The sequence below is a fragment of the Mastomys coucha genome, unplaced genomic scaffold, assembly GCF_008632895.1.
Source record: "Mastomys coucha isolate ucsf_1 unplaced genomic scaffold, UCSF_Mcou_1 pScaffold3, whole genome shotgun sequence".
Lineage (NCBI taxonomy): Eukaryota > Metazoa > Chordata > Mammalia > Rodentia > Muridae > Mastomys > Mastomys coucha.
The window spans coordinates 52,093,864-52,113,143 of record NW_022196909.1 but is presented as its reverse complement, the minus strand read 5'-3'; the positions used below and the strand labels follow the sequence as shown (position 1 = coordinate 52,113,143).

Below are 19,280 nucleotides of genomic sequence, written 5' to 3'. Positions count from 1 at the left end.
CCTGGTTCCAGGAAGTTGTTTGTAAATACAAGAAAAGCCCTAGTGACCCACTCAGATGGTTTTCACGAGAAAGTTTTCATGTGGATGACTGTTCCTTCATGGACAGGCTTTATGATATCAGCAATGTACAGTCCAGTGACAGAGGGAGCAACAGGGTGACAGTTCTTCCTCCCACTTACTCAGAGAGCAAACTGAGTGCCTGAGGCACCTAGGTTTTGACACCTAGGCTCACACCCACATCTCTTGTGCCCTGAGATCTTCTCTTCTCTCCAGTGTTCTAGTCCACCAGCAAGCTCTCACATGGTAAAGCAGATAGATAGAATAACTGAAACCATGAATGCTTCTCCACTGGGGTTACAGCCTTGACAGTTTTCCCAGGACAGGCTTCATAAGTCTAGTAATTATAGACACACAACCTGGAGGTGTCTATAATTAGCCTTCCTAAACCCGTTTCTGTCAATCTTTCTTTGTTCAAACTTCAATTTAAACCCCCCCTTTTGCTTCAATTACAAAAAGATGTTTCTCCCATCTTCGAAACTCTGGGGGCCTTTGGTTCAGTATCAGCTATGAAACTTAAGTATAATCTGTTTATTTTTCTGACTTACATCACCTACTCTGGTGATAAATCGTTTCAGAATACATACCCTATCTTATGAATTTTCTAGTAAAGTATTGAACATTTGTGTTAAAATCATTCAGCAGTAACCTAACCCTTTGGGAATGTCAGACACTAGTAAAATAAATAAATAAGTAAAGAAAGAAAGAAAGAAAGAAAGAAACTAAGAAAGAAAGAAAGAAAGAAACTAAGAAAGAAAGAAAGAAAGAAGTAAAGAGAAAAAAGAAAAGGAAAGAAATGTTCTTCTCTTTCACATGGTCAAAATGCTGAAAATCTTGGGGGAAAGTTTCTAAAAAGCATACTATTATCCTCATAGAAACCAAAGGAGTTAAAAAGTTATTGTTATAAGGAATTACTAATGTCACACAGTTAACAAATCCACACTAAAACCAGAAATATTTCTGTTTCCAAATCTAGAACAAAATTCTGTAAGTACTTCCTAAATGAAATAGGCTAACTCAGCACAAAGCAGCCAGAGCACAATGAATCACCAACAGAAACAAATGTTCACTCACAGCTACAGGGAAAGTTACCTTTTCTCTCCTCTTGCAAAACTAGACAATGTAACACAAGAAGAAAGAAAACAGATTTTAGTTGTTTTATTTTATTTTATTTTAGGGAATCTTGTATGGTAAGAACTCAAGAACATTTTTAAAGAACCTACAGGGAAAGTTTTTCAAAACATTTAAAAGAAAAGGTTCCTCTTTGTTGGTGAACTTTTATGTCTAAGAAATCTAATGTCTCTCTTTAAATAATGCACTCAATAGAACAGCCTTAGAAACTCAGAATCTTTATATATGGCCCAGGTCATCTAAACTATACCTTCTGCAGAGCATGGGGGAAAGTGCCTTTACCTGTCACTGAAAGCACATAAAAAACCATGTAAAATCTAAATACAAGAGCCCAATAATAAACAACTGATAGATGCAACAATGTCGAACAATTCTTGTGAGAAACACAAAGTATCCTCCTGACTGTTCTCTGCAATCCAGCCAGTATTTCCTTTATTGAATAAGGAATCTGCAGGCTTAGACTCATTATCTACAAATTAACAAAAAACTAAAGACTTCCCCACACACATCCTGGGACAGATGGTTTGGATACCTCACCTTGTCAGCCCTCTGGTCCTTATGCCTTCCTTTTCCAGCACTTGGTCTTTCATCAAAAGAGTGAGACAGAAAAGTTTACCTCTAAAAGTAATGGAGTTATAGCTATGCAAATAAAAACTACTTACTTAGCTGCGATCAAAAATACTCAACAGAGATCACCATACAGTCTCTAAAAGCTGTTGTATAGTTGCTTTTAAGAGGTGCAGAATAATATCCCTGGAGAGTCTCAGAGTGCCAAGAGCAACTTCAGTCTCTGCAGGCAAGTTCTAGAACAATACCCTCCAGACGTAGCAAGTCCCACATCTTAGGTTATTGGTTTTTTGGTTTTTTTTTTGTTTTCTTTTTTCTTTTTTTATTAGATATTTTCTTTATTTACATTTCAAATGATATCTGTTCTTCCAGTTTCCTCTCGGGGGAGTGGGGGGGGGGGAACCTGTTCCTTCCTCCTTCCCCTATGCTCACCCAATCCACGGGTGTCCTAGCCCTGGCATTCCCCTACACTAGGGCATAGAACCTTCACAGGACCAAGGTCTCTCGTCCCAGTGATGACCAACTAGGCCATCCTCTGTTATACACATATGTTGCTGGAGCCATGAGTCCCACCATGTGTACTCTATGGTTGATTCATAAGATGAGACCATGGCTTTGTGTGGAACTGAGATGCCTGGAATTATTTCAGGTTCCTCTCTTCCCTACTGTGACTTCAAGGTCTCCTGACTTTTCTTTCTGAAACTGGCATCGTGACTGTGCCCAAATGTCTGTCTCTTGTCAGTACAGTGTGGGAAAGTGGGAAAACCATGCCAGCACTGAACACTGAACCACCTCCCCACACTTCCCTTTTTCTCTTCCCCAACTGCCACTCTGATAAATTTTAGGATTCTCCGAGCTACAAATTCCTTCTTGAAAATAAAGCTGTGGGTTTGTTTTATATTTAAATTGTGATCAGGGTATTCCTTTACAAAGAAGATAATATATAAAAATTTAACATAGTGCCTAGACCCTTTATGTCTTCCCATCCAATGCTAAGCTCAGTGTTCCAATTTTATCCCCCTGAAATAGATAAAATATAGATATATCTAGAATCTAATAACAGGTTATTAGTAGGTTGAATTCCTTCAGCAATGTTACAACTTCATATGACACTTTCTACCTTCCCTTATGAATGCCCCACTCTCCACCCCACACACTAACTGGAAAATGCCATTAAGAGTATGGGCATGGGAAATTACCCAGCAGTAGTGAGTTTCTACTAAATATTTTCTAGGATTTTGAAAGAACAGAAAACAATGTAACTATGGTAACCTCTCCTGGTTCACAAGGCAAAGGCACTGAACTCACTGCCTCAGGCTGCCACCATCACTGTTCAGACATAGCTAATAGTTCCCCCCACCCCAGGGGTATAACAGTCTTTCTTATATGGATAATATCCTTAGCTTCTCTTGCAACACTGCCTCCCCGTACCCATGACATGTGTCTGTGAATTTGTGTCCAAGTCGGTGGACACAATGCTTCTTAGAGACTGCTTGCTTGCTTATTGACCGGAGAGGGGAGCCATTTATAGTTTCAAGACATAAAAAAATGAATGGGCTTCTGCTCTTGATGGCCAAGAGGACTGAATTTTTAGTCTTCTTTGAAAACGATTCCCACCAACTAGCTGTGTACTCACTAGGAGGTGCAAAGGGTCCCTTGCCCTTCTCTGTTTGCTGCCCATATCTTAAACCACATTTTTGCAGAGACCCAGATATTGTTCCTGTGGCATTTAGAGACATTTTCCTGGATGGATTCACATGATTATACTTAAGACTCTCCATTGCAAAGAGCCCTGAAGAAGCTAACACTGGACAACAAAGATGGACATCCACATTATTGAAAACAATTCCCCACACATACTATTTTCACTGATTTGTCTCATATACTTCAACCTGTAACATAATAGATTAAAGGCAGAAGTATATATAAAAATCCAGCAGTAAAAAACATGCAAAATAGTAACATGTAACAAAGAACCCCACTCTTCTCAGTATATTTTAAGAAATAGTAATCTTTCCTAAAACAGTAATTTTTATTATAGGTTACTAAAATCTCTTAAGTGAATTATTTTTTAAGGTTTTATTTCTAGTAAAAAAAATTTAATAAATACTGATAAGGACAAACCATATTTAGGATTTTACCCTAATTCTTAAAGCCAAAAAAGAGACTAAAACCTTAGCAAGACTTGGGAGGAAATGTAAAAATGAGCTCTGGTCAGGCGTCTGGCCAAAGACCCAGGCACACAAGAAGAGGTTCCTAGAGTCTCCTTAGGGGGATTCCAGCAATGCAACCCTGGAGTTTCCCTTCTTTTGTAAGCCAAATGAAGATCTTCTGCTTGGGACACTGATTACTACACTCCAATTCTCATTCCTATTGGCTATCAGGTTCTTAGAGAACTGCTGTTGAGGTTCCTCATTTTATAATCACCGAGGATCCACAGAAACTGACTCTCTCCAAATCCAGAGAATGGAGACTTCAGCATTCCTCACTCTCCCCCTGCTGCTTGGGGCTTCCCTTGCCCTGGCACAGACCTTTAAAGGTGAGTGCAGGTCTTAAGGAAAGGTCTTTTACAAGAAGTGCTCCTGGGAAGCCAACCCAGCCAGACCTTTCCAGCGGGGCTACCCACATCCCCCACTCCCTTAAGCCCTGCACTTCCTGCTTCCCTTCTACCACCTGCCCTGGATCCCTATGGGAGGAGGTTCAAATCAGACATCAGCCTTTTGCTTCCTCCAGGATACCACTCCTTATGTTACTTTGACATCGCAGTGTCAAGGCCTGGCCTAGAGGAGACCCACTACATGATTGTTGGCTATGTGGACAACACAGAGTTCGTGCATTTCAACAATGAGGCAGCGAATCCAAGGTTTGAGCCCCGGGTTCCCTGGATGGAACAGATAGGATGGAAGTACTGGGATGACCAGACGCGCATTGCCAAAGTCGCAGAACAGTAGATTAGAGTGTACTTTCAGAAACTGCGAGACTACTACAACCAGAGCCAGAACAGTGAGTGACCCTGAGCCCAAGTGGTTGCCACACCACTTCCGTATCCCTACATCACCAAATTCAGCCTACGGCTATAAGACCACTTAGTATTATTGGCCTAGAAGGGTTGAGGGGGCTATGAGCTGTTTCATGGTTCTCAGTTTCTGTCCAAATCTGCTTGGGTGGGTAGGGAGGGTGAATGGGCCAAGTGGGTGGGACTAACTTGTCGGATGGGGTCAGGTTCTCACACCATCCAAAGGATGACTGGCTGCTACATTGGACCAGATGGGCACCTACTTCACGCATACCGTCAGTTTGGCTATGATGGAAAAGATTACCTCACTCTGAATGAAGATCGGAGCACCTGGACTGCGGCAGATGCAGCAGCTGAGATCACCCATAGAGAGTGGGAGGCAACTAATGCTGCTGAATACTGGAGGGTCTACTTGGAGGGCCCTTGCGTGGTGTGGCTCTTTAAATACCTGATGATGGGAAATGAGACTCTACTGCGCTCAGGTAGGAGGAGCCAAGAAGTAACTCCTCCTGATGAATTGGAGCTCATGTCTCCTGAGAATGGAGACAATTAGATCAGCTAGAATTCTCCATGTGTCTGTCTGTCTCTCTGACTCTGTCTCTATGTGTCTCTTTGTTTCTTTCTCTCCATCTTTGTCTCTCTCTGTGTTTCTGTCTGTCTCATCTTCCCACCTTCTCTCTCTCTCTCTCTCTCTCTCTCTCTCTCTCTCTCTCTCTCTCTCTCTCACACACACACACACACACACACACACACACACACACACACACACCAGGAGGGGAAGAATGATCCTAGGTTTCCTGATCCAACATCTGAGGATGACTCTCCATAAGGCTCACTCTTCTCTCAAAGTCTCAGTTCATTATCTATCTCAGAATAGGGGAAAGAACTTGCCATCCCCTTCAATCTGCAGTCCATGGCCTCTCTGAGTTTAGATTCTCTGGCCACACTCAATGGTATAATATGGCTGCAGTGATGTAGTTTCTCAGCCTCACTCAGTCAGGACAAGATTTGCTCTTCTCCTGGTAACTCAGAGTCTCCTACCCTAGGCTAGTTGACCTTGATTCTAGAACTTTTCAAGCAATGTATTATCCCAGATGCCTGAGTACAGTTGCTGTGTAGGTCTGCACACATCCCTACCCTATTCCCTTGTCTATTCCCAAAATGATCACAATACCGAGTCCCAAGAAAAAAAAAAGTAGTATAATTTTTCCAACTCTTCCTCCTCAGATCCCCCAAAAGTATATGTGACCCATCACCCTAGACCTGAAGGTGATGTCATCCTGAGGTGCTGGGTCCTGGGCTTCTACCCTGCTGATATCACCATGACCTGGCAAAGAGATGGGGAAGATCAGACCCAGGACATGGACATTACTGAGATCAGACCTGCAGGAGATGGGACCTTCCAGAAGTGGGCAGCTGTGGTAGTGCCTTCTGGGGAGGAGCAGAAATACACATGCCATGTGGAGCATGAGGGGCTGACTGAGCCCCTCACCTTGAGATGGAGTAAGTAAGATGTGGGCACATTGTCTGTGGTGAGAGAAGGCAGAAGCCCTTCTGGAGACCTTGAGCAGGGTCAAGGTTGAGATCTTGGGTCAGGGTTCTACATTTTTTTCATTTCTTTCCAGGTAGACCTCCTCAGTCTTTCGTTTTCATCATAGTAGTTACTGTTGGCCTGGTTCTCCTAGGAGCTTCAGTAGCTACTCTTGTCATATGGAAGAAGAGCTCAGGTGGGGAAAGGGGCAACCTGAGTTTTATTTCTAACTGAGGGACTCTAAGCCTCAGGTAAGTTTTCTCTGCCTCCTTATTGGGAAGGGGTGTGACCCATTATTGCCAAAGGAAAAATTCTGAGTGTCATAACTGAAAATATTTGAATCTCAAAAGATCAAAATCCCCAAAAAACAATTTTTAAATGTATCCAAAACCATAAGCTAGATTTAAAGGGATATTTACACACACACACACACACACACACACACACACACACATGAAAGAGAGAAAGAGAGAAAGAAAGAAAGGAAGGAAGGAAGGGAGGAAGGAAGAAAGCATGATAGAACAAGGGTCTCTTATGAACTCAGATACACTAACAAAAGACAGATGTAGTATTGTGAGGAGTAAACCATATTCAGAAAGGCCTAGGTGGACAAACAAAATGTGTAAATGTATATCACTATGGTTGTCAGTTACATGCAGAGAGCACTGGGGAAGACAACATAAGTCTTTGGGGAATGTTAATAAAAATCCATAGTGGAGTGCCACCAGTATCCAGTCACTAAAAGACCCAAGATCTTGATAAATTTTATCTGCACACATGGAAACACACCAAAAGCACATCTCCAGTTGTTAAAAACATTTCAGTCTTTTATACTGTGCCATGCTCATAATGTCCACACTGTAATGCATCTCCCCAGACTCAATTTTGCCAAATATGTAAGCTGAATTAGAACCCTCAGAAAAACCTTTACACAATTCGATCCTCTGTTGTTAGAAATAATGTAAGAATGAAATAAACCATACTTTATATATGATGCTGAGGATTGTTTTGTTTATTCTTGTCTTCTTTTTATTAATTTATTCACTTTACATGCCAATCAAACACCCCTAGTTCCTCTTCTCCTCCTAGTCCAACCCTTGCAAATCCCTCCCCCATTGCTCCCTCCCCTTCTCCTCAGAGAAGGGGAAACTCTCTTTGGGTACTACCCCACCCAGGGACATCCAGTCGCAGCAGGACTAAGCACATCCTCTCCCACTAGGCCCAACCAGACAGTCCAGTTAGAGGAAGGTGATCCATGGCAGGCAACAGAGTAAGAGACTTAAAACCAAAACAACTAAACTTTATGTGGGCGAGGGGTGTTGCAGGGCTAGATCAGGGATGATTCATGAATTCATTCCACAGAGCTGATGGGATTAGTGATTATCAGTTATACTTTGAAGGATTACATTATAATTGGTGGGAGTCCATGTAAGAAAGCTGTGAAGTATGGATGGGAGAGACAGACTGCAGAATGCTCTTACTGCAAAGTAGCCTTCGAAAAAGAATTGCATAAACTATAATTAATGGATATACTTCAAAGCAAGGGCATAAAGAATATGCCCTGGCATGTGCACATTATCTCTGTGGGAAAGGCAAAGTCCTGGAAGGAATATTCTTGGCTCTTTTCACATGGTCAAAGATGGTATGACATAACACTAGGTACACTCCCTCACTGTACTTGTGTTTTCTTAGACTAATGATAAATACCACATCATGTTGTGCTTGCTTTAAAAATAAAAACAACAAAGGGGATGATCCTAGCTGAAATGCCCAACGGTGAGAAGACAGAACCTGAAGAGACCACCTTCAATAGATAGACAGGGCTCCCAGAGGAGGGATGGGGTCCCCCACCTACATTCAAAAGTTTTGACACAGAATTGTTTCCATCTAAAAAAAATAATTGCAGGGTTAAAAATGGAGCACAAACCAAAGGAAAGGCCATCCAGTGACCAACCAAACGTGGGCTCCATCCCATGAGGAGACACCAAACCCTAACACTATTACTGATGTCATGTCCTGCTTGCAGACAGGAGCCTAGCATGACTGTTTTCTGAGAGGCTCTACCAGCAGCTAACTGAGACAGAGGCAAATGTTCACAGCCAATCATTGGACTGAGGTCAGGGACCCCTATGGAAGAGTTAGGGGAAGGCTTGAAGACTCTGAAGAGGATTGCAACTCCATAGGAAGAACAACAGTATCAACTAACCCTGACCCCTGGAAGCTCTCAGAAACTAAACTACCAACTAAAATGCATGCATGGGCTGGTCCATGGACCCCAGCACATATATAGCAGAGGACTGCCTTGTCTAGCCTCAGTGGAAATGATGCACCTAATCCTATAGAGACTTGATGCTGCAGGGAAGGGAGGATCCTTGTGGGCTGTATGTGAAGCAGGGGTTGCTGGGTGAAGAGGGGTAGATGTGTGGATGAAGGAGCACCTTTTCCTAGGCAAGGGGGAGGGGGGATGGAGTGACGAGCTCTTGGAGGGGGGACCAGGAAGGGAGGGCAACCTTTGGAATGTAACTAAATAAAATAATTTAATAAAAGTGCTTTAACAAAAACAATAAAAATGAGGAGTGCATTTTTCCACTACTCTTGAGTGCCAACTCCTGGAACACCTGGTTCCTCACATAACTCTCTTCAATTTCCTTTGATCCTCAGAGAGTTAGCCTCAATGACCACGGGGCAAGTAAACAATAATGAAAAACAGCTTTTCCTTCCTTGATCTGGATGTCCTTGAAGAATAAATTTACATTTACTTCCATGTGGTGCTTACTGCTTAATTTCAAGTGTTTACCTGATTAACGGACCCTGAGCTAAACATTCTGTTTTGTATTTGCCAGTCTGATGCACCCTATTTCTTCATATGTAGAAGTCCACTCTACATTCACAACCCACAAGTCGGCACAAAGATCCTGGCAGTAGGGGGTACCACTGTTATTTCACAGCCTCTGTTTTAATTATGGTTTCGATTGCTATGATAAAACACCATGACCATAAACAACTTGAGGAGGAAATGGTTTATTTCACTCGCAGTTCCATATAAGAGTTCATCACTGAAAAAACTTAGGGCGGGATCTCAAACAAGGCAGGTAAGAGATGATACATAGGCCATGCAGCAGCTCTGCTTATTAACTTCTCCCTCATAACTTGGTCAATTGGCTTTCTTATGGCACCTAAGATTGGGCCCTCTCCTATCAATCATTAATTAAGAATATACCCTGTAGTTATGCCTACAGCCAGGCCTTTTTCTCAATTGAAAAAGGCATTTTCTCAATTGAAGCTTTCTCCTCTCAGACAACTCTAGCTTGTGTCAAGTTGACATAAAAACATCCAGGATATCCTCTATGCACAAATTTATTTGCCAACCAGACACAGACTTCACCAGCTTCTTCAGACACATGAAACTCTAAATCCTTAAAAATGTACAGTATTGCATATGGAGAACTGGCTCTGTGGTTAAAAGGGCATACTGTCCTTGCAGAGGGAGGTCTGTTGTCTGTTTCTCGTCACCCACATTAGGAGATTCACAACCTCCTGTAACTTCAGCGCACATGGCTACATATGTATATGTGCATGCACACACACAAATACACTCACACTCACACACACAGTAAAATAAATAAATGTTCTTAGAGTTTGTCATATTCATTGGTGTCTTTCAGAATTATGATTAGCACAGACTGGGATTTAATGTCTATACCATATGCATGTGCAAAGTTGGACCTGTGTACAGTCTCTATCATATAGAAAGATGCAGGGCAGATTTATTGCCATGTATATTCTGAGCTTGATTCCCAGCAGTCAGAGGTCAGAGGAGAAGGTCCTTATGAGGGAAGATTCCAGGAGGGCAGTTGCACATCTCTCCTCTTGCTTCTCTATTCTTTGGGTCTGCAGACAGAATTCTGAAATTCCCTACTGTCAGGACTAAGTTTTTTTCTACATCCTAAAGGCCCTGCCTTTCATAGTTTGTGTCCTTCCCAGAGGTGGAAGAAGCCACAGATGGGCTTAGGATATCAGTAAGCATGGTGGGAGGGGGTGAAGTCTATAGAGGAGTTCAGCTAGCTGTAATTCCCCCTTTAGCCCCATGTCCTGTGGATCCAGCCTTATTCTGTTCTGCCTCAGGCACAACACTTCCCAAGGCTCTAATGAATTTTTCATGGGGTAAGAATTTGACACCATAAAGGCTATGAAATGAGAGGAGAGTGAACTGGAGAACAGACCCCTGGCTTATGGGGTAGAGACTCAAGTGACACTCAGAATGTGTAATAGGCTATTCAAAGTATCACCATCACAGTGACTAATCTGAATTTCTTTCTGATTATGTTCTTCCACAATATAAGACCATGCCCCATGCTATACATATCCACACAGAATTTTTTCGGATCTCTTACCCTCTATATGCTGATTTCAAGAACTCCTGGGTTTTCTTTTTGTAAGTGGCATTTGACTGTGTCCAAGTATCTGTCTATTGCCAGTACCATATGAGAAAGTAAGGAGCTCAGCCCTGCTCAATTCCAATGTGTGTGTGTGTGTGTGTGTGTGTGTGTGTGTGTGTGTGAATGTGTGAGTGTGTATGTATGAGTGTGTATGTATGCATCTTTAAATTTTTATGTAGATAGAAAGCCAATCCCAAAAGTCAAGTATTCTCTTTTATTTTTACCACTTCATGTGGTATGTGTTTATTTTGAGACAGATTCTTACAATATGCCTCGGACTTGCCTTAAACTCCCAATCATCCCTACCTCAATCTCCTAAGTATTTAGATAAGTTATACATTTGTGTTCGAATGAGCTATGGAATGTGAAGACTGTCTTGAGAAGAACAGTGAGAAGAAAAGAAAGAAAGAGAGCAACATGTGTCTCTGAGCTCAGGGTGAGGATCTTATGCTTTAGGGGCCACAGAGAAGCACTGGCCTGAGTTCCAGTCAATAAAGATCCTGTCTCCAGGAGTGGGAGGGTATCTATACTGATCCAGATGGCATTTACTAAACATTGTCTATAGAACACAAAATTTTAGCATACAAGTTAAAAAATAAAAACATTGAAAACAGGTTCATGTACCAGCTATGTGTGGCATGTACTCTACTGGGAAGTTGTTGCAGGAAACATTAAAATGAATGGCATGTTCCTGTGCTACACCTAGCTACTCTCTGTCTCAGCAGTGGTCTTGCCACCTCTGCATCTAGGCTAGCCCTAGCAGTGACCAATCTCAGTCTTCCCAGCTCCTGTGTGCTTGTCTCACAGTTGCTATACCTTCTCAGCCATAAACTCCCTGTGGTAGGTGGTTCCAAATTCCAGTAACCTAGTAAATCAAAACTTTAGAAGCTTCTAATTAATCAGTCAGATTTATATATCAATAAGTTCTCAATTCACAAGATGCCCACTCAACAGTTTCCAAGCCAATTGATAATGATACAAGCTGCCACCTAGATTAGACAAGTTATCCCAATTATTCTATCCTAATATGATATTCATATTTACCTGTGGTTATTTAAAGCCATGTGGAATCTAGATCATCTTCCTGTCCTTCCATCTTCATTTTTCCTCCTGTCTTTCTCCCCTCTCCCTACCTCTGAAACTCCTCGTCCCACCTCCCTTTTCCTTGTCCAACCACAGACTTCTTCTTGTATTAATATTAAAGTGATTGAACAGGGAAAATTCTGCTACAGGAAGTGGCACATGGTACATACTATGGAGTAACAAATGAGGTTGGTGATCCATTATAGGAGGTAAATGTTATAAGGAAAGATATTCAGAGTACAGGGAAGACAGCTGTTGCTAGAGTGCTCAGTGTACACTTCAGTGACTTCTTGGGAAGATCAACTGTAAGCACAGACATGAAGAAAATGATGGAATTAGTCATAAGAATTTCTTCAGGACATTCTATCTGTGCAAGGGAGGATCTTAGTTAGCTATGTTCTAGATATAAGATCTAGGATTGGTGAGCAATCTTTGAAAGATTAAAGGCACAGCCAATCTTGTAGCTCTAAAATAGATCCAAAAGAATGATTTGTGTGAGTGTGGCAGTTATAAACCAACAGACTCTATGAGGCTATTTTCCAAGGATCACTCAGCTTCACAAACAAGAGTAGGACTAAAACAGAAAGACTAGGGGGTTGGAGAGTTGGCCTGGTGGTTAAGAGAACTGGTTGCTCTTCCAAAAGACATGGGTTCAATTCTCAGTGCCCACATGGCAGCTCACAAGTCTCTGTAACTCCAGTTCCAGGAACCCAATACCTTCACACAGACCTACATGCAAGCAAAACACCAATGCCCATAAACAAAAATAAATATATCATTAAAAACAAAATAAACAAACAAAATAATCAGAAAGACTGGCAAGATGCTGGGAGCATCATAGGATAATATTCAGTCTTCCAGATAACAATTGGTGATATTGATTCCTGGAGCTGTATATGAACAGGTAAGATAAGGAGATAATGAAAATGATTGCATGCATGCTCTAAGCATTTTGAAGACAAGTTTTATACCATCTATTACTAGACCAAATCCAGAAAGTAGAAAAGAAGAGCTTTTTTAAAAAGGCACTGAAATTATGACAATATGATTACAAAGGGAGTTACCTTCACTTGACACAGGGAGGATCCTGACAGAGTATCTGCAATAAGAGCATCCACTAAGCTGAGGATTAAAGTCCTTTCCCGCCATGCCCAAATTATGCAGTGAGTAAAAACCCAGTACATAGATGCCTAGGCAGAGAAGACGATACACTAGAGAGATGTTGGTAAGAAGAGTTTTTGTTAGGTGAGAGACTTGGAGATATTTTGTACAACAGAGTAACTCTAATTTTACGATAATTAATTATATACTTGAAAGTTGCTAAAAGAATAGATACTAAATGTACACCTCAAAAATTATTTGTAACTTGGTGGTATGGCTAATGCATAAAGTCATGTACATATTAATTAGCTTTATTTAGTCATTCCACTTTGCGCTTACACAAAGCACCATGTTATACATAAGAAACATATATACATTTTATATGTTAATTAAATTATAATAAGATACTTTAAACTAACCTATGCTAATACTGAAGCTACTCTCAAGCTCATCTTTGCATGCTGCATTACCTTTCTGGGAAGATGAGAAAAACCAAATATTTGTTCCCCTCCTATAGGACACTCATAACAGGCCAAAGAATTGTTATCCCAAAATCTAACTTGGTAAGTCAAGAAAATTAGTGTTGCTTATAGAAGCATGTATGATGTCTGCCAACAAGAGTGTGATTAATATGTGAGTGGCTACCTCACTGAAGAAGCACCACCCTCTACCTGAACAACCAGTACAAGTTTATGTATCTTTGGGAAAGGATAAGTCCTCTTGTATCTAGTACACAGATTCACATACTGCCTTGAGAGACACCTCTTGTAACCCTTGTGATTTGTGACTTGATGGCATTTGTTTTGCATGGCCCTGTGTCCTATCTCTAACACCTCAAACAACAAAAACAAATAACAACACCAATAACAAAAACCACCCGGAGGCAGATGCCTAAAGGTTTTTGCTTTCTTTTGGCTGAGTACAGAGGGAACCTGTGAGGTCAGGTGTCCACCAGGTAACTGATGTTAGTTTTATCTAGAGATTAATCCTGCAGTGGGGGGTGGGGTGCTGTGTGGATCCTCGAGTGCTTAGGAACTGCTTTTCACCAGGCTTGAATCTTCCTTCAAGCTCTAACTCCTGAATTTATGGCTCTCTGCCTATCTCTTCTGAATATAGAAGGGTGGCCCCAAGAAGAGCCTGATATCCAAGAACTCTTGTGTCTACCCCTCAGTGTCTGACCCTTTTCTTGCTCTTGCTAATTCCAGGAATTTCTTCATCTGAGTTTTATAAAATGTACAGCACATAGTTGTTGTCTACAGTTACCCAGCTGGACAAAGTACACCAGAACTTCCTGATTCTACCTAACTTAGTGCCTACTGGTCAACTTATTTCCACCTCACTTTGAGCATTTCTTTCCTCTAGCCTTTGATATCCACTATTCTAGCTATCACTTCTAATAGCTCAACTTTTAGGTTCCATAACCAAGTATTATTGGTGTCTATGAGAACAGGAATGGTTTCATTTTCTCTTCCAATTGAAGAAATAAAGGACATAAAAGATGTTACAAGAAATCTTGGGGAGTCTCAGCAGAGCCATCATGTGATCCTGGGAAGTCTGAATCCCCTCTTTGGGGTTCTTAGTTCCATTACTAAGCACATTTAGAAACAGATACAAACTGAAGCTGGAAGGGAAAGAACAACTCAAATGGAAAGCTAGAGGGAAATTTATTAGCACTTAAAAGGAAATCCCAGGGCAGGCAAGTTGCAACTCTCACAGCTGCCAAGAAGGAAGGAAGAAAGGAAAGAAAGAAGGAAGGAATCAAGGAAGGAAGGAAGGAAGGAAGGAAGGTAGGAAGGGAGGGAGGGAGGAAGGGAGGAAGGGAGGAAATAGAGATGTGAAGAAACAAAAGTCATGTTGCTTGAGATAAGCAATTCAAATGTCATAGTTACTTACAGAGTTTAAAAGTATACTTAGGTTCTGGCCAGAATCCAAAAGAAAAAGACTAAGGAGAAGACAAATCAGAAATCAAAAAAGTAGCCAAGCCAACCCAGTCTCATGGAGGGCTAGGCTCAGCTCCAGTGACTACACTAATGAGCAGGAGTTATGGGAAGGAAACACACATTATCTTAAAGAAAAACTCCTTCCTAGGGTTAGTCCCTAGCCAGGTTCTTAACCAACCCTACTAGACTAACCCTTAAGGGAGGAAAATAGGCCACATCTCTACCCACAAGTAGATTGCCTTCTTAGAGTACCATCCTGCTGTCTTTGTATGCCTGCTATGTGTCAGTTAACATTAGTCTATAGCTCTAGTTGTTATTAATCTCTAGTTGTTATAACGATAGATTGTCTTCTCCTTGCAATTAAATAGTTTTCCTCTGTTTCAAGAAAGCCTCACAGAACTCAGAAAAATGCTGTGCTTGTGATTTTAGTTTATCATAGACAAGGATACACATGAAAGCTGGTGGAAGAGCACAGAGAACGTTCTGTGGGCCCTTAAAGTGCACAATCTTTTCAAACATCAATGTTCAAACATGTGAACCTCACACTGAGTACTGTGTGACTTCCTTACATAGGATTTTTGGATTTTTGGTCTATAGCTGTACTTATTCTTTATCCTCCTTCACTAAAGAATGAAGCTACTGTCAACAGTCCCAAATTTCCATATCTAATCATATAATCTTTCTGCTGTAACCAACCTCTCATCTGAAGTTTGTTTAGAGTCTACCATAAAGCCTGTTAACATTGATGCAGGTGTGAGTCAAATGGCCTATGAGTTACTAAGGTTACTTAAGGTTTCAAAGCTCTATTCCAGGAATCAAGGGCAAAGGCCAACAAGTTGTTTCATATATATCAAGAACTTGGTCCCATCTTTTTCTGTCCTTCCTGTCTTTTTAAAAATTTCTACAGCATTTAATTATCCTGGTATATGTACTATGGATATTGTGAAAACCCTTGACACATTAAAATTTATATTTTAAGCTACTGTGGAATTCATTTGTTTATTCCCATGTGATGTGAACTTCTCTCTTGCCTGAAATGTTCATAAATCCTGAGAGAGTTCCCTCTTTCATCAAAATCAAGTTAACTCATCATTTATTAGAGGGAAGTATCTTCATGCACGAGTATCATTGGTCTCCTCCATGTAGCTGGTTCTCTTTAAACAACTTCTTCCCAAAGGTTTTTCTCAGAGCCAACATCACCTCTTTGTTCCTAAGAGTATATATCAGTGGGTTCAGCACTGGAGTGACTGCACTATAGATAATGGCCACCATCCGATCCTCACTCATGGAGGAGGCTGAAGCTGTGGCAGGGCGGATATATGTGAAACCAACAGGTCCATAGAAAAGACAAACTACCATAAAGTGAGAGGTGCAAGTGGACAGAGCCTTCTTAAGCATTCTGCAGGACCGGTTCTTAAACAGAAGAAAGGCAATGATGTAGAAATAGGAGAGGAGTATGAGAAGGAAGGCCCCCATGGATATACTGCCTGTGACAACAGAAAGAAGCCACTGGTTGAGCACTGTGTTGCCACAGGCCACTTCTAAGAGGGGCTTGACATCACAGAAGAAGTGACTGAGTTTGTGAGAGTGGCAAAAGTTTAAGTGAGCAGTCATGACAGAATGCAGCAGAGCATAGAGGAAGCTGACGAGCCAGGCCATAGCTGCCAACAGGATGCACAACTGAGGATTCATGATAGCAGTGTAGCGGAGTGGGCTGCAAATGGCCACAAAACGATCAAAAGCCATCACAGCCAGCAAGATGGCCTCCGTACTTCCCAGAAAGTGGAAGAAATAGAGCTGAGTGATGCAGCCTAGGAAAGAGATGGTCCTATGACTCGAGAGAAGGTTGATGAGAACCTTGGGAAGAGTCACCGAAGAGTAACAAATATCCAGACAGGAAAGGTTTCCTAGGAAGAAGTACATAGGGGAGTGGAGTCTTCTTTCCAGAGTGACGATCATTAATATAACTCCATTTCCAACCAAATTCAGCAAGTAAATGGTTAAAAACATCACAAAAAAGATGGGTTGCAATTTCTGAACACCGGTCAGGCCAAGCAAGAGGAACTCATCCACTGAAGTAGAGTTCTCCATCACTAGGGGAAAACATAAGGAAAGCAATGTGTTCTATTTTTCTGAATTTAAAACACTCTGAGGGATTAAGTGAAACACAAGCTGACTCTACGGAGGAACGTAGGGTGAGCTTCTATGCATATAACATTTAGGAGTTATGGACTCATTTACTTACAATAGAGTTAGAGATCGGTGTACCTGATAAATTCTGAAGCTGTAAAATGGTGTTTGACTAATGAGTGAAGCATATTAGGACTAAGCCAAATACATAAGGGCACTTTCAGCAGGACCTTACCAAAACCTCATACAAAGCATTCAAATCAAGGGTTGAACCTGTTGAAAGCACACAAACTAAGGGAATAATGATTTACCTTCTGTTTTAGGTTCTGAGAATTGTACAAATATGGCCTAGTGAAAATATTTCCACTAGGAAAATTTTCCTAGGAAAATATTATCCTGAACCCAAGCTGTCAATGATAGACCTCTACATCCTCCTTGACAACCTAAATCTTTCAAGAAATAAAAAGAAGAATATGAATTTGAGGCCAGCCTAGACTACAAGGTGAGACCATACTTCAATAGAGGGAGAGAGGAAAAAATAGAAAAGGACAAGGTGGCAGAAATTATAGGGAGAAAGGAGGAGGGGAAGGGAGAGTCCACAAATGTCGAACATCATGGAAGTAAAGGAAATGTAGAGTAATTTGCACTACAGGATTGCAACACTGCTGTGGGCCTATGAGTGTAGCTGAGAAAACCTTGAAATACTGAGAGGTTGTAGAAATATGGCAACACCCCATTTTCAGCCCGGCAAAAGTACCCCACTGTGAGAGTTCCTTGAAAAAGGGAGAACTAGTAAGAAGAAGACAAGGCATAACATAAACAGTGAGGGTGAAGGGAAGAAGGACATAGTAAAGTAACAAAGAAAACTGCCATTTGAAAAAGAAAGCAACCACACAAGCTCAACGGAAGGAGGAGACCTCAGACTGTGTTGAGGCATTGGGAAAGAATAAGGGCTATTTTCCACTACCACCCACAGAAGAGTCTCTGCTAGTTAGTGATTCAGAATATCAGAATCCAAAACAAACTCCCAGTAAATAGCTTTAAAAGTTAAAAGAATGAAGAATATGTAGTCAAATCTACAACTAGGAGATACTTTTACATATCGCTCAATACAACGGGTTAAGCAAACAGCCTAAGAGTATGTAAGAGTGTGAAAGCCTGAACAACATGACTTCACAATTTGGTTAGCACATGTAAAGCACTGAACACAAAAATTAAAGAATTCATGATATTCTTGGGGCACATTGAACATTTACTAAGTCAAATATAGACTGAATTTTCTTTAAAAGCTTGGAGTCCTTTTGTTATGTTTTGGATGGTTAGTTAGTTGGTTGGTTTTATATATCAGAAAGCAGAACTATTCAAACTGTTCTTTGAAAATGAACCTGAAGAAAATAAGATGGAAAAGGTAAAAAAATAACAGGAATTTTACAATAAAAAAAAATACACAATAGAGAAAATTCAACAAAGATAAACTCTACCAGAATCAGAAAATTATAAGGGGATCTAAAAATATTACTAAGTGTTTTAAACTAAGTAACATCACTTAAATAACCTATAGATAAAAGGGAAACCCAAATAGAAACTAGAAAATACATTGGATGGTTAGAAAAACAAGACTTATCAAAGTTTTGTTATATAGTGAAAACAATAAGTAGACACACCATTGGCCTTAAACTCATATATAAGAAAAGGATAAACATTGAAAAACCACATAGAAATAATCAGCCTTTGTAGTAATGGACATGTAAACTAAGATGTCTTGATTATTATAAATAGCATGCATATCAAAACCTCACATTCAGGCTGGGCAATAGTGATGCATGGCTTTAATTCCAACATTTAGCAGGCAGAGGCAGGCAGATCTCTGTGAAGCTCAATATCCTCTACATAGCAAGTTCCAGACCATCTAGATCAACACAATAAGGCTCTGCCTAAAAAAAAGAAAACTCACATAACATTCATGAATATGTACAATTATGTGTTAATAAAAAGCAAAATAAAATACATGCAAGTATCTAAATTTTCACTTCCTAAAGCTAAGTAAATAAGCAAATGGATGCTAGAAACTTGAACCTGAGGTCTGGAGAGATGGCTCAGCGGTTAAGAGCACTGGCTGCTCTTCCAGAGGTCCTGGGTTCAATTCCCAGCAACCACATAGTGGCTCACAACCATCTGGAATTAGATCTGGAGTCCTCTTGTGGTCTGCAGGTGTACACACAGGCAGGACACTGTATGCATAATAAATAAATAAGTAAATAAATAAATCTTTAAAAAAAAAAAAG

The 19,280-nt window shown here is 40.8% G+C and overlaps 3 protein-coding genes across 3 annotated transcripts in view; 1 reads left to right on the top strand and 2 right to left on the bottom strand.

Annotated features, from left to right (window-relative positions):
* Positions 1-1,878, bottom strand: part of LOC116075151 (olfactory receptor 5V1-like) — a 44,869-nt gene extending 42,991 nt beyond the window's left edge. The window contains exon 1 of the mRNA XM_031348164.1: positions 1,851-1,878. The gene's annotated coding sequence lies outside the window, so the exon portion shown is untranslated. The remainder of the gene's footprint in view (positions 1-1,850) is intronic.
* Positions 1,879-4,195: 2,317 nt separating this feature from the next.
* On the top strand, positions 4,196-7,296 carry LOC116075078 (BOLA class I histocompatibility antigen, alpha chain BL3-7-like). The gene is given in 5 exon segments (XM_031348048.1): positions 4,196-4,294; positions 4,489-4,758; positions 4,978-5,253; positions 5,999-6,274; positions 6,397-7,296. Coding segments are annotated over 5 exon segments (1,035 nt in total). The 5' UTR covers positions 4,196-4,221; the 3' UTR covers positions 6,537-7,296.
* Positions 7,297-15,990: 8,694 nt separating this feature from the next.
* Positions 15,991-16,956, bottom strand: LOC116074957 (olfactory receptor 12D3). The gene has a single exon (XM_031347871.1). It carries the CDS (start codon positions 16,954-16,956, stop codon positions 15,991-15,993), a length of 966 nt encoding a protein of 321 aa, XP_031203731.1.
* Positions 16,957-19,280: the final 2,324 nt, after the last annotated feature.